Source organism: Macrobrachium rosenbergii, chromosome 4 (genome assembly GCF_040412425.1).
Source record: "Macrobrachium rosenbergii isolate ZJJX-2024 chromosome 4, ASM4041242v1, whole genome shotgun sequence".
Classification (NCBI taxonomy): Eukaryota; Metazoa; Arthropoda; class Malacostraca; order Decapoda; family Palaemonidae; genus Macrobrachium; species Macrobrachium rosenbergii.
Genome location: NC_089744.1, coordinates 66,415,494 through 66,432,229, shown reverse-complemented (window position 1 = coordinate 66,432,229; position 16,736 = coordinate 66,415,494). Strand labels below are relative to the sequence as shown.

At 36.7% G+C, this 16,736-nt stretch overlaps 1 protein-coding gene and 1 long non-coding RNA gene across 2 annotated transcripts in view; both read left to right on the top strand.

Moving 5' to 3' along the window:
* LOC136837912 (AT-rich interactive domain-containing protein 1A-like) overlaps positions 1–7,038 on the top strand; it is a 51,526-nt gene extending 44,488 nt beyond the window's left edge. The window contains exons 2-3 of the mRNA XM_067102786.1: positions 4,338–4,505; positions 5,115–7,038. Of these exons, the coding sequence (XP_066958887.1) occupies positions 4,338–4,505; positions 5,115–6,773 (1,827 nt within the window). The 3' untranslated portion in view covers positions 6,774–7,038. The remainder of the gene's footprint in view (positions 1–4,337; positions 4,506–5,114) is intronic.
* A 2,140-nt stretch (positions 7,039–9,178) lies between these two features.
* Positions 9,179–16,736, top strand: part of LOC136835469 (uncharacterized) — a 77,772-nt gene continuing 70,214 nt past the window's right edge. The window contains exon 1 of the long non-coding RNA XR_010852171.1: positions 9,179–9,254. This is a non-coding gene — a long non-coding RNA (uncharacterized lncRNA). The remainder of the gene's footprint in view (positions 9,255–16,736) is intronic.

Below are 16,736 nucleotides of genomic sequence, written 5' to 3'. Positions count from 1 at the left end.
CAGAAAGAAAACAGAGATTATAGATGAGAGAGAAGTCCTCTCACATTAGAAATTTGTGGTAATCAGCGGCATCTCTTCATGATTAGCAGACTTTACGGGAAATCAGGAAGCATGCAAAATAAAAATAAAATATCAAAGTTCATCGGTTTTCAGCTCTCTCTCTCTCTCTCTCTCTCTCTCTCTCTCTCTCTCTCTCTCTCTCTCTCTCTCTCTCTCTATATATATATATATATATATATATATATATATATATATATATACACACACACACATATATGGCATCATAGCGACAATAGTCACTGATTTCTGTATCTAATTTAAGCAAGAAAGTTAAATTTCAAAGCTTTTGGCCTCTGAGAAATCCTGAATAATTTAAAATACGCAAAAGTCTATTAAAGAAGCTCAGCTCCTCAAATCAAATGAAAAATGTAACTGGCATCGAACGCAACAGATCCTCCAAGAATGTTAACGAGGGCGTAATTACCATCCTTACCCGAGTCTCATCGAGATAGTGATTTGTAAGATCCTCAAGACTACAGAGTATTCAACCAGTGAATGGTTCACAGTCAGAGGAACGAAATGACTGTCAAAAAGTGACGGGTGGTCATCAGCCATCAAATATGTACAGCTACGTAGGCGAGTATGTCATTTCCTTAACCGGGACAGTAATGTCTCACACGTTTGAGGTATATTTCTATACTTCTAAGGAGCTATAACAATCTTCACCTCCATTTTTTGAGGGGTTGGGGTTACATGGTCATAAAACCTCCCGACACACCTTACGTAGTTTATACATATAAACTCAGAACTTCGAGCCGAAACAACAATGGACTTATTCAATGTAAATTCTGTGTACGAATATCTAGAGGTTTGTCAGCAGCGTGTTACTTGCCGAGAAGAGTTTCCAAAACGACTTTTTATTTTACTTTTCTTTAATTTCTTGTACTTCTTATAGTTTTAATGTTTTCATTTGATCTTGACCCCTGGAAAATTTACTGTAACTGAACTGTTGTTTTCGTTATTGTATCAGATAAAAATATCTCGTTTCACGGAGATATTTTTAATATTTTATTTTATTATTTTAATTATTTTAATAATAATAATAATAATAATAATAATAATAATAATAATAATAATAATAAATGGAGGTGAAGAGTGTTATAGCTCCTTAAAAGTATAGAAATATATGAATCCATGAATGAATTTGCAAGTTCTGGCTACGTCAAGTCTTTGCGTCCCAAGCGTGACAGAAGAGTTGTACGGGAATGCATTTTGTCATAATGACAGCCTTTCGTGGGAAACCGTATTGCATTATCCATGCACACATGCGCAAGCTCGCGCGTTTATCATTGCAATGCCGGGATTAAGAGTTATTTCCGGAAAGGATCTTTCCTGGAGTACATAAGGACAATTTTATACACCCACACACACACACACACACACACACACACACACACACACACACACACACACATATATATATATATATATATATATATATATATATATATATATATATATATATATCAATATATATATGGTATAGTTTTGATATATCAAAAATAATGTGTAGTTTTGATATATAAAATAACAGTGATTATATATATATATATATATATATATATATATATATATATATATATATATATATATATATATATATATATATATATTAATTCATTCATTGGTTCCGATAATAGTGGAATTAATGTAATGGATATGAAGAAGCAGGCATCCGTGAGAATATTCGGAAATGTATTACACTGTGAGAGACTGAACTGTTAGCTTAATATAAGTAGGATATATTTCTCAATCACCACCATCCATTACGACACATACCGTCATATTTTTTGTCTACGTGAGTGAGCTGGTGACTATTATTATTATTATTATTATTATTATTATTATTATTATTATTATTATTATTATTATTATTATTATTATTATTATTCCATGAGTGAACTGGTGATTATTATTATCATTATTATTATTATTATTATTATTATTATTATTATTATTATTATTATTATTATTATTATTATTATTGTTGTTCCGGAGCTCTGTGAGTAATTATAAAATTTAAGTACCCTTAACTAAAAAAAGCGATACACGTGTTTATATATATATATATATATATATATATATATATATATATATATATATATATATATATATATATATATATATATATATATATATATATATAAACACGTGCATCGCTTTCTTTTTTAGTTAATGGTACTTAAATTTTAAATTATAAAATTTAGTACCATTAACTAAAAAAGAAAGCGATGCACGTGTTTATATATATATATATATATATATATATATATATATATATATATATATATATATATATATATACAAGTGCATCGCTTTCTTTTTTAGTTAATGGTACTTAAATTTTATCATTACTCACAGAGCTCCAGAACAACAATAATAATAATAATAATAATAATAATAATAATAATAATAATAATAATAATAATAATAATAATCACCAGTTCACTCATGGAATAATAATAATAATAATAATAATAATAATAATAATAATAATAATAATAATAATAATAATAATAATAGTCACCAGCTCACTCACGTAGACAAAAAAATATGACGGTATGTGTCGTAATGGATGGTGGTGATTGAGAAATATATCCTACTTATATTAAGCCAACACTTCAGTCTCTCACAATGCAATACATTTTCGAATATTCTCATGGATGCTTGCTTCTTCATATCCATTACATTAATTCCACTATTATCGAAACCAATGATTGAATTAATAATTGACTGAATTAATAAGTGACTCTTTCCCTTTCGACAAACTTTTACATTAAATATCTGCAGAAGATGCGCGGAATACTTCCTTTTCTAAGATTACTGATAAGGGTTTCTGTAGCCCCTAACCTCATTTCATTCCTCAGCTCTGGAACTCTCGACTTTCTTGTGTTGTCGGTTTCGTAGGATCTTCGGAAATCCTTGATCGGTCGTTATCTTTGGGTTTAATTTGATCATAGAAGGTTGGCCTAGTTTTAGACAGACTGTTTGCTTCTCTCTTTATGTATTCTTAAGGTGAATGTTGTTGGAAATAAGTGTTTTTGAAAAGCTGTTGGCGGCAAACTGACCACTTAAGATCAGGCATGGTTATCTAAAGGCGAGAACTTTCATAGTAATTGATATGTTAGAAAACAAGCACTACGCTAAACAAATACTCGAAGTCAAAATCTGTCTTGAGGCATGGCATAAAACCGAAACCAAAAAGTGGAGCCAGAAATCATGACGCTGCAACTCTTCAAGGAAAAAAATCATCAGAATACGCACTGACAACTACCGAAAGACTGACTACGAAAAAACGAAGCCGAAGGGAAAGAGTGGGTGACAGACAAACCCACAGAGGAAGTTACGCAAGTACACGCAAAGTGCTCCGTCATTGCTCCACTTTAGAAACGATGCCTTTGAGTTAGAAAGCGTAAAAGGATCGACAGACACAACCCCGCCATATATATATATATATATATATATATATATATATATATATATATATATATATATATATATATATATATTATATATGTGTGTGTGTGTGTGTGTTCTTATTCTCTGTCAAAGTAACATTCGTAAAAGTTTTCAACTGTTATGATTTTGATATTTCCTTTTCTAAGGACCTGGATCTTCAAAAAGCATCGAATTACGGGTTGCTGAACAGCAACAGCCAGTGCCAGTACAAGGCGATGTGTGTGCATATATATTCTGTATATATGTATGTCTGTATGTATGAATATATATATAATATATATATATATAATATATATGTATGTATATATATATATACGTATATATATGTATGTATGTATATATGTATATATATATATATATATATATATATATATATATATATATAGCCTATATATATATACATATATATATATATATATATATATATATATATATATATATATATATATATATATATATATATATATATATATATATATATATATATATATATATATATATATATATATATATATGCAGGGGACTCACAAAACTGTCTCGTGATTCCAAATTTACGGATTCGCAGCAAGGAGAAGAAAATGAAGAACTAAGTATCTAGTACATTCATCAGTTATTACACATTTTTAAGTGTACCTTGAAAATGTGTAACAATTACACGAAAGTGCTCGTTGCTTAATTTTTCAATTTCTCCTCTTCCTAGCAAACCTGCATACTGTATGCACTTATAAAGAATATAGTCCACGAATCAAATGAGTAACAGGAATATATATTATATATACAGTGGGCTACATATGATACTTTTTTTTTTACTGTTTCAGATGCTACCAAGGAAATTCATTATATATGCAACGGTGGCTATACTCTTACTCCAAGTGAACGATTCAGAAGCCACCTTCGGCAGGGGACGGAAAAGACGACCAAAACATAAATATAAGTGTGTCCCGCAGATAGAATACTCGACGGTCTATCAAACAGAGACTGTTCAGGTGAGTATATTGGAAAGTAATATTAAATCAGTAACGGCAATAAAGCGATTTAAAGATTAATCTTTATGATGATATCGTTATATCCGAATATTACATACTCCAATGTTATAATCTTCCCCATTATTGATGAAAAAAAGTTTCTGGAAGTATTCAGGAAAAGTGACAACATCATGGCAGTACGACATTGAACCTTCCGTTGAACTTAGCACTAACAACGTTAATGATTAACGGTATACATTTCATACTTTCTTTCTCTTATAATCTTTTTTGTCACAAAACTTGTGTATAGTCGTCAATTAGCTTAAAACATTCTCCTTCATCTGGTTTGCTTTGATAAAGCTGCAACAACAACATATTGATCACTTCCAACTGTCTATCCATTTATCTGTCTATATCTCTCTGTTTGCCTGCATATATATATATATATATATATGTGTGTGTGTGTGTGTGTGTGTGTGTGTGTGTGTGTGTGTGTGTATTTACCATGGGTCATTCTGTATATTATTCTGGCATATTAGTTATACGATTTGTAAGGTTTATTCAATTACATTTTTTGGTAAAAATATTTGCATTATATGTACCCTCTAATGGAAAGTTTTTATTTTTCAGCAACATGTGCAAAGAACAGTTGTTCAAACACAGAAGGTACCTACCACACTGTACCGAACAGTAACCAGAACAACGAACAAAGTTGTATACTCAACGCAGGTAGTGCCTCAGTATGTCACGACTACACAGTTTCACGCACAAGAAAATATCCATACTGTAACTTCCTTTGCTTACGAAACCCAACTGGAACCAGTTTACTTAACTTCAACGAGATATATTCCAACTTACGTGACAACAACGGAGGTTTCTTACCAATATAGGACCCAGACTCAGCACCAAACACAGTTTTCTACAGTTGTTAATACTCAATTCTCAACCATTACAGAATACCAAACTCGTTATGAAACTCGAGTTCAAACTCAGACGCAAGATAACTACATCACAGTCACCAGCACACAGCAGAATTTCGCAACTAAATGTGGAGATGGTGGTGGTGGTGGCGGTAGTGGTGGTGGTGGTGGTGGCGGTGGTGGTGGCAGCGGGGGCTCAGAAGAAGTATATCTTGCACCAGAGTCAGGATATTCTCCACCAGTTTTTCAAGGAACTTTGTTCAGGACACCAGATTTACGTAGGCCATCACTTGAGCAGTCATATCAAGCTCCGGCAGAGCCACAACAATCATATGGCGCACCACAAACTCCACAGCCATCAGCTGGATCACCACAGGTTCCGCAACAATCATATGATGCTCCACAAGCTCCCCAACAGTCTTATCAAGCACCACAACCTCCTCAGCAGTCTTATCAAGTGCCCGCGAGCCCTCAACAGCCCCATCAGGGACAAGAAGCTCCCCAGCAGTCATATCAAGCACCACAAGTTCCCCAGCAGCCACATCAAACAATTGAAGTTCCTCAGCAATCTTACCAGGCACCGCAAGCATCACAGCAATCATATGAAACTCCACAGGCTCCCCAACCAGCTTATCAAGCACCATCAGCACCCCAGCAGTCTTATCAAGCTCCACAAGCACCCCAGCAGTCTTATCAAGTTCCACAAGCACCCCAGCAGTCTTATCAAGCTCCACAAGCACCCCAGCAGTCTTATCAAGCTCCACAAGCACCCCAGCAGTCATATGGAGCTCCCCAAGTTCCTCAGCAGTCTTATGGTACTCCACAGTCTCCTGCAGCTCCTCCACAAGTTCCTGCCCCACCCTCTCAAGGTCCTGACAATTTTGGACCTCCTCCTCTTTTTCCAGAAGCATATGATGATAAGGAAGAGGAAGCTGGTGAAGGTGATGAGGATTATAACTATGAATACAACGGCAACGATAACTCTTATGATACTTATGACACTTCAGAAAACGACGTAGAATCTGATGATTATTATGCAGATCCTTCATCTTTCGATAAAGCTCTATTAGCCGCTCCTCCAGCGCCTGTAGATATCAACACCCCTCCCGCCCCTGCCCCTGCTTTTGTACCCGAAACCGCAGGAGGTTTTGCAGGACCTGACAATACCTTCGGCACTTTTGTTAGCGACAATGGTGGTTCCTCTTTTGCAGTTCACCAAGTATTTGGGGATAGTTTAGACAACTCCAACGGCGCTCTGGAAGAAGAAGTCTCCTCTTATACCTCTACCAGAAAGAGAGAAGTTAACAAAGGTGATCTGGAAGTTCTGATGGCAACGATAAATAAAAAGAAAGACTCTATAAGCAAATAACGAAGGCTGTTAAGAGGACCGAGATCCCCTTTTTAGATTCATATTTAATGTTAATTTTTTGTTGAGAAATGCTACTTGTGTAAGCGTCAGCACTGAAAGGGAACACAAGCGCAAAATACATAAAACTTCCCCCATGCCAGAGTAAACCTGCAAAATGGTAGGTTTATGAACGATCTTATCTTTTAGATCTAAGGTTCGTGCACTCAAATCAACATTAGTTAAACATCTCTCTTCACATCAGGGAACTAGTCAAACTAGTCATACTAAACGTTAAAAAAAAAGAAAGTAAAAAAAAAAAAAGGTAAACCAATCTAAACATGGGATTGTTGCTTACTTGTGTTTTCCTTATCATGTGTCTTGTCTTTTTTTTTATACAGTTACTGCTCAATAAAAGTTTTTTTACTTAAGAGATATGCCTTTCAATGACTGTATATTGATGCCCAAGCACAGAACAATAGAAGGACAAAACAATTTAAGTCTTATAGCTATTAAAAAGTGCGTACCATAACGCGGTAAAGTACATAAAAATAGTGCATTTTACACTATTATGGAAGATCTTTTCACTTGCAGACAAACGAGGAAACCTGAAAACTTTTAATTTTTTAACCAAACTACCCGTAGGGCTTTATATAAAATGAAAAGTAGGTTTTACAACACAACATACATTTATCATCAATTTTTTAAATAGGACTTTTGCATCACATATAATTTTTTCTTTGGAATTTATTGAAATAAATTCTACAAATTAATTCTGAATAATAATAACCATTATATATATACATATATATGTATAAATATAGATATATGTATACACATATATATAATTATATTTTTTATATTAAATCACGAAAAAGGTAAAAACGACGATTATGAAAACAAAGTTACAGCAACGAAGGAAAAGTGAAACAATTGAGATGCTCAGTACTTTCGTCTTATTACCAAGACATGGTCACAGCAACTAAAGATATACTGAGACAAGGGCATATACATATATGGTGGGTATAAGTCCTAAGGAAATACAAAAGGTTGGTAGGTCACAGAATGGTCAACGGATTAACATCGAAATCTACCTATTGGTAATCCTCTTTATTCTGTCTTTCAAATCTTTGTGGAACACATGTTTTATTTTAGGGTCAAAAGAAAATCATCCTTGGCTTATTTAGGTTCTTCTCCCAGGTCAACTAAATCATAGCGGATTCCAACAAGTTCCTGCAAATAGTTTCATTACTTCGTGATATTACATTGCTTTGCATCCACTTTATTCTGCAGGACTTTTCACTTGATGCAAAAATAGAGCATCATCAGTCTGACCTGTTCTCACTCAATATTTGTGTTGTTTTAATCTGGTATTTAATTCTTTAGTAGTCTGACCTAAGTAAAATAAATCACAATCCATACCAGGAACTTTGTATACAATAGCCCTCGAAAAGATAGCAATATTGTATACAAATTCCTTTTATGGATTATGATTTATTTTACTTAGGTCACACCGATAAAGAATTACATACCGGATTAAAACAACACAACCATTCATTGAGCTTTTGGGCTGAAGTTACAAGTTATTGAGATGCAACTGGTGAATAGCCTTTTGGATAGTGCTCATTCACTCATTTACATTTAGCGAAGTAAAAAGTAATAAATCGAATGAACATAAAAATTTAAGATCAAACTTACCATACGCTATGGATTAAAGCGAGCGACAGTGGCAAGTTTTGCCACAGTTATTAACTTCCGAATAAATGTCATTGATAAGACTGGAACAGTAGAAAAAATATAAAACTGAGAGTGAAACAGGACCATAACATTCATTTCAGGATATAACCGACGGTTTGTGAGAGGAAGAAAACATTGATGTTCCAGAATTAAGCATACCAGAGGTTCTGTCAAAAAGAAAAAAATAATGAATATGCTTACGGTAGATCTAAGCAGTAGCTCCGCGGCGGCGATTTCCTTTTAATTTGACGTTTTCTACAGTTTTTTGGTTGCTAATTATGGATTTACCTCCAAATTTTGTCGCACGAATGTAATTAACCCCTGAAGTCCATCCAACAACTATAATAACAACGGGTTTCTATACGCGATCTTCACAAGACACAGCACGGCTACTGTGTTTGAAATGGTTCATATCCCGTCCGGCAAGTGCAATAACTTGTTAACGTATGGGTAACCCCCGGGCCAGTACTAAACACGGCGAAGGGACATTCCATTTGGCCGGCAACAAACAAATGCACCGCAATTATCAGAATTCAGAAGCCCTAAAACTGTAGAAAACACCAGTTTCCAAGGTAAAAACAGGCGCGGAGCTAATATTTGGAATTACCCATGCTTACTATCGTTTGTTCATTATTTATACAGTATTTCTGTCATTTGTTGTTTATTAATTTACTGATACATTGGTCACTAGTAATTAGCCTGTAGTCTTTCAGTGGCAACTCTGATCAGATGCAAGTGTAAACTTTTGTTTCAGCTAGTCTATAATCGGTAAGGTTAATTATCTTTTATATAATTTGGCAGATAACCTACCTTATGTTCTTTTCCTTTCTCTCTTGCATTGTATCATTCTGTATGCTCTTCTTCCCCATGATAGTTGATACATAAATTACAGTTTGAGCGTCCGCTCCTACTTCCATTGATCAGGAGAATCGTCCATGTTGTCAGCAATAGCCAGCCGAACGCCCAATACATACTTATCCTAAAGAAACTACAGATTTCTTCAAAGCGTAACTTGGAAAGTGGTATGAAAGGTTCAGTTTCCAAATTCTCAATCGTTATTAGGAGATTGAAGCGGTCTATAGCATTTTATTCTTGAAAATTGGCAAGTTCTTCCAAATGGTTTGGTTTCCTTCCACATAGGCCTAGGGCTGTGATCCCTGAGCCAAGTGTTTTATAAGCTAGGCCTACTAGACTTTTGAAAGAACGTTTGTACGAGAGTTGCCGTTAGACTACATTGGTAAGTCACATCGATTGTTCATCGTAAAGAACACTAGAATGTATTAAACTCTATCTTTCCTTTCTTTCCATTATTATGGTATTTAGGCTAATAACATTACACGGTTTGGGGAGCATTTTTATTGTTCAGTCTCTATCCCACAGGGCTATTTTTCACTGAATGAATAAATTCACGTAACCTAGAGCGTAGAGCAGTTTCGAAAAGAGCACTGAACCACATTAACAATGAAACTGTATTACTATTAGGTATCCCAACTAGCCTAAAACAACCCTTCTAAGAGCCAAGAGTGATGCTAATTAAGATTACTCTCATTTCTGTGTGTACTAACTACCTACAGAACTTTTTTTAGAGCCATAGTAGCAAAAATGTGTACAGTGCACACTACCATAGGGTAAGGGTGGCACATGAAGAAAGATATGAAATAGGAAACTACAAGTTGTTACGGATGTTCATCCTTACGAACACTAGGCTAGCCTTTAAGCTATGTAAAGTTTTTCTCTGCACCAGTATTGTATTCATGAGTTGAAAACTTGATTTTTCCTTGCTTTCTCGTGTGTTTTGAATGTTTCTGAGGCTTATTTAGCTAGCAACTGAGGCATTACAGAGATAATGGACCACCCCCCTTATATCCTGTCAGGGATTTTGGGTGGGGTAAAACTTGAATTCAATACAAGGATGGATTAAATCCAACCTTAACAAATAGGCCAGGTCCTTATCCAGCTAAGTGGGCTTTGCATCCCTTTGTTCCCTCCCACCCCAACCTAACTTAGGGGGCTTTGCCTCCTGGACCCTCACTTAACCTAACCTAGTGGGGTCCAGATCTGTACCTAGACAGGGGGGCCTTTGCCCCCTAGACCCAACCCAAGCTTGGCCACCAAGGTCTTTTCTGGCTCCACTTCCTCTGGACCCCCACCTAACAGAACTTAGGGCATTTTAAATTAAAATAAGGGCTGTGACTTAACCTAACCTAACCTAGGGCACCTGGTCCTCACCTGATCCACTACTAACATGAACATGTGAAAATACATACTTTTAGTACATTCTTTTTGTATTTTCTCCCACCCTAGTTTCCCACTGATCCACAAACTGTAGGATAGAAAGGGGAGTGTACCATAGTATATCTAAAACTAGCCCCAGCCCATTGTTTCACACCTGGAATGCATGTCAGAAACATTGAACACGTGTTAAATATAGAAAAATCATATTATTCCTATTAATGTGATATATGCTATAAGTATACCAAACTACAAAACTTTCAGTTAACCTTACCTTAATCAGAATCTGGACTTGCAGAAGTAGGCGATGTTAGATTACCTCATTGTAGGCTTATTTCACTAGTATTTTGTATTTTCACCCATAAAATCCCTGGTTTCCCACAGTGGTCACCCATAATTTTAGGATATAAGGGATTCAAGTATCTCTAAATTACTCATTTCTTCTCTAAATGAATATTTTCTATATAAAAAAAAAAAATTGTAAGGCATTAACTTTCCCCTGTAGGGGGACAGTGCTGTCCGTGCACCTCATGGTGCACTGTAAGAATTACTAAAGGTTTGCAATGTCCCTTTGGACCTTAGCAACACCAACTTTTTAATCTTTTACTTTAGTTGTGTTCCCACTTCCTGTCTTCCATTTTGCTTTCCAGCCACTCCAACTCCCTCTTTTTAACGTGAACACTGAATGGCCAAATTTTCACAAATTGGTAGATCTGCACCAAATGAAGAATGACCATAAACTGAAGCAGGTTTTTTAAAGGAACACACGAATTCCAAAATCCCACCTAATTGGTAGCACTAGAAGGAATCAGTCTGGTTTCAGCCTTTTCCATGTACCCACACCTTGGCGAAAATAACAAGACATTTCAGATACATAAACTATCCTTACCCACATTGAACTTGGAGAAACGAAGCCTGATCAGGAGTTCCACTTATGCGATAGTGTTAGCATAGGCAAACATCTTAGAGAAAATCCAAGTAGGTAAGAACGTTGTCAGTAAATTTTATATAGATCTGAGCACAAGTTTTGTACTACATGTGTTAGGGAGACTTACGATTACAACATAAAACTCCGGCACCCAGCAATGGTTTAAAGTTAAATAATACTATTCTTTCAACATTTGTGATGTTAATTTTGGTAGCAATTAGTATTAAAAATAGGCTAATGGTTCTCACCTTATATTCTACAGTGATAGGGATTACACTGGGGAAGCAGGTGTTTTTAAGTGGGAGAAAACTGAAAATGAGTGAAATACAAGGATCTGTTTAAGCCAGTGGTTTTCAACCTGTGGGCCATGGGCAGTTCTGAGGTGGGCTATGCCACAGACATCTTAAAAATATTATTTAAAAATGACAAATCATTTACAGTAAATGCAGGCCAGTGCTTTCTTTCATAAATGAAAATGTATAACTAATAAAGTGTTCTGAAAAATAATTCCATAAATAAAAATGTAAAACTAATGAAGTGTTCTGAAAATGTTTTATAATAATTCATTACACCATTCTGAAGGGCAGTGGGCCATGAGTATTTAGGGATGCCAAAAATGGGCCATGGGCACAAAAAGGTTGAAAACCACTGGTTTAACCTAACCTAACCTAGTGCCACCGTGTCCTTAGATGGCAGAGGGCTCTGTCCCTCAGTGGATGCCCTCTCACCTAATCTAATCTAGGGCGCAGTAAATTAAAGTAAATAATATATGGTGTGTTTGTGTGTGTCAGTCATGATCTGTCCCAGATTGGAAATGTCAGGGGGCCTTTGTTCAGATATACTTTTATAGTATTGCCATGGAGCCTTATCCTCTTGTGTCATGAAGCAATGTTTAACCTTGCTGACCTTGTAGAATTTGTAGACATAGCTGGTTGCACCCACAAGTCTGAAGCGTGACTTGAGTTTTCCTTGTCAGCTACATTGTGGTGTACATAAACGGTATAACACCTAGGTAAGTTTTATCTTCCACCACTGTGTAGATGCTTTAGAGAGCAATTTTGTTTTTGCAATGTATGCATACTTCTAGAGTAGTCTTATTAGAGAAAGCTAAGTATTAATAGATTTTACTCTACGGTGTACACTTTGGACTCTAGTGGTTTGGAATCACACTTTTTTTTATGTAGAGTCTGGTGATTCATATTGGCTAAGGAGGTGACCTTGTATTTCTAGACACAAGTCTCCTTATGGGTAAATTTTTACTTTAAACCATAATTGTATTTCAGAGTTGAAAATGCAATTTTCTTATGTTTTTAGTGTGTTTTGAACATTTCTTACATTAATTTTGGCAGCAAATTAGTAGTTTTAGAGACAGGGACCAGTCAGAATTAATGAAGTAACCAAGGGTGCCGCACCCTTACCTAGGGTGGCGCCAGGCACTGTAAATTGCAATAAGTAATAGGGTTGGGACCTAAGTAAACCACACCTAACTTAATATAACCTGGGGTACCAGGTCCTCACCTGACTGGGGCTGTCTTCCTTGGACTGCCTATAACCAAACCTATGGCATTTTAAATGAAAATAAATAATAGGGTTGCAACTTTACCTTGCTATATCAGACCTAACATATGATGCTGGGTCCTTACCTGGCTCCCGAGGCAGGTTCAAGTAAAATCCATTTCAGACTGGATGAATATCCTTATTGGAATTTCACCTGTGGGTGCATACAATTTCCCATGTTCAGTTTGCTCATTCATTGGTAAAAGAAACCTTGCCAGAGGCAGCCTGTAGTCAGAAGTACAGGGTGAATGTCAGTGGGCTGATTGGATAGCTAGATAGGGGATTGATTTAAAAGTCTGGAAAGCTCAGTAATATCTTCTGTTTTGATAGTCTCGGCAAGGGATTTTCCCAACGACTTGAAAGTCTGCAAAACTTACTAGTATTTTATCTTAATAGGCTTGGCAGGGAATTAACCCAATAATTAAAAACTTTGGAGCGCTTCCATAACTGTGGTTTGTTTAAAATATACGTGGTAGATTGGTATTCCCTTTAGATACCCCAATTTTAGTTACCTTCTACTAATGATATGCGATTAAAACACGTAATTCTTGAAGTATTTTTAAAAGTAAATTTCACCAATGCATACTTTCACTTAGAATTTATGGACAGATAGTGTAACGCTTCTTAAATTTTTTAGTTTTCCTGAAAGTTGAGTGTCACTACTTACTGTAATGTCTGTTTTATTTATTACCCGTTACTAATGTAAAAAAGTTTATTATTGTTATCTTTGTAATGTTTGTTATAGTAACGTTTTGTTGCTTCTTCTTATATGAATTAGTTCTATATTTCCTTTATAGTTGCTTTATCGTTTCTGTCATTGTTTGTTGTTAGTTGTTAGAGTCTCAGGAGACTTAGGAAGACTCAGTGCAGTTTTCTTACTTTATTAAAACACTAGTAAAATAAAACTATATATACAAGTTAAGTAGTATTACAATGAATCAAAGTATGAGCCTTTCTTGAATCTTCTTAACCCACAACTGGTGAGGCTCTCTACCTGTAGTCTGCTAAGGCTCTCGGATATTCTCTATCTGCTTCTCTCCCTTCAAGTTTGCTTTCTCAAAGGTCTTCAAAGGAAATGTCCATCCCACCAGTAGGCGGACAATTGCTTCTGTTCCGCCTTGTAGCCGTCCTTATTGATTGAAGATTATCTAACGACGTCCCTTGGGTGTGATTAATTGTCTTAATTCCTCCTTTGTGGGTGGGACTAATAACGTCACAGGAAGTCTTCAGATTCCGGCGAAAGTTGAAAGGTCAGGTCACAGGTGAGGCGGTTAGGCAGTTTTTAATGGTTGCGCATAGATTATTTTGGCACCAGTTTTGGCTACATACTCATGACACTTCCTAATCGTTACTCTCTCTCTCTCTCTCTCTCTCTCTCTCTCTCTCTCTCTCTCTCTCTCTCTCTCTCTCTCTCTCTAGCTCTTCGTTGGGTGAGTCGGTAGAGCTGTGGCCTATCACTCGGTAGGCCCGAGTTCGAGTCTCCGGCCGGCTGATGAAGAGTTAGAGGAATTTATTTCTGGTGATAGAAATTCATTTCTCGCTATAATGTGGTTCGGATTCCACAATAAGCTGTAGGTCCCGTTGCTAAGTAACCAGTTGGTTCTTAGCCACATAAAATAAGTCTAATCCTTTGGGCCAGCCCTAGGAGAGCTGTTAAGCTCAGTGGTCTGGTAAAACTAAGGTATACTTAACTTCTCTCTTTCTCTCTGTCATTTGTCTGTTAATGGTTCTCCCTCATTTCTTTTTCTCTTTTATATTTATGCTATTCCTAACTAATATTCTCCTAGCTATCGTTGCATCACTCGGTCATCTACCAAACATTGTATTCAATGTTTAATTAAACATAATAAACTGGATACACTAGTAATAATTAAATTGGCAATAAAATTTAATAATGGACGTAATAAAAATTGTTTCTCCAATTGTGGAGGAAAAGACATAAGTTCATTAAAATATTTTTAAAAAATAATCATATTAAAATATTAAGCATATCAAATTATAAGTATATTTTCTGAGTCCAGTCCCGTGTCAGCCGGTGAAATTCCATTACAGCACGAATTTCTAGGTATAACAATGCTAGATATACCAGAGAAAAAGAGCTTTCAGGAAAGCTGGGGTTACTACCCCCAGTCGAGTGTCTTCTAGGAAGACCTCGGTATAAAGAAGGGTGAGTGAAATACCACTACCACGGAAATATACTCGAAAGATCTCTCCTTATCAAAACCCGGAAAAGAGCGGTGAGCCGTTACAGCCCCTACACTCAACACCCGCCAGGACGGCGAGACACCAGCGCCACCTACTTCATTCCATTTTCTAGCACGTGACAAAATTCGTTTCTTTTGTGTGCTCGTCCTCTTATTTGGATTATTTTCTACATCTACGATGGCATCGAGCACCTTTTCCATCTCTAAGTTAAGTACCATCTTCTTGTGGGGTTTTGTTCTGTTTTATTGGCTGTTTTGGTCTCGTATTTTCATAAATATTGAGATCTTATTATGACGCCACAAGCGTCCCCTGCCAGCCATGTCGATCCGCGAGGCGACTCCTTCTGTTCTTTCAGTTGGAGTTGTCTCCTCGTCGTTATAGATAGATTTTGCCCCTTGGTTCCCTTCCTGGTGGTTCCTTGCGGTGGCTCCCCCTTTTTGGTTTGAATTACATTTCATTGGCCTATCGGCCTTTATGGGAGTGATGCCCCGTCCAGGTATCCTCCAGGTTGGGTTCCTTTTTATTTTTGGTCTTACTAGGCTAATTATTTTTTGCTTGAAGATGGTGCTCTCTTTTATTTTTTTTATTTTATTTATTTTAATTGTTTTAGTTTTGTTGTTTACCTCTGGTGTGGCGGCAGCCCCAGATCTAACCGCTTCCCGAGGTAGGCTACGCCCCTATTGAGCACATTTTGATTTTAATTATTTATGTGTGATGGTTATTTTGTGGAGTAGGCTTGTTTGCTTCCATCCCCTTGCCCTGGGTGGGAGATCAGGTTGAGGGAGTTTTGTTGCTGTTTCCTCCGGGTCGTTTTTCGGTGGGCAGAGTGAGCCCTTAGTTCTCTTCCTCCATTTTGGGGAATCGAGTTCTTTGGATGTGTTTCCTCTAGGCTAGTCGCCTCCTTGCCCCCCATTCTCGATCCCGGTTGGTTCTCGGCACAAAATTTCTCTCCCTGTTGCTTCCTCCTCCTTTTGCACTCCTTCCTCTTTCCTAGCCTATACTAGGTTAGGTCCATATTAGGCTTCGCCTAGGTAGGAGTCGGGCTTGGGTTGCGTTGCTTCCAGTCAGGCTACCCTTCCAAGTTCATTGTTGGAGGTAGGATGCAGTTGAGCGGGTGACATGTTTCTCCCTGTCTCCTGTTCCTTCCTGGTAGCCTACTTCCTCCCCTCCTCCCCCCCCTCCTCCCCTCTCCAGCCTTGCTCTACTCGTGCGGGTGACGCTAGATGGCGTTTTCTCCGAGTTCAGGGACTCCTCCTGTTGGTTGAGGGATTCTCCCTCCCATATCGTCCCTAGCATCGCTGTGTTGGGGTTGGTGGTTTGTTTGCTCG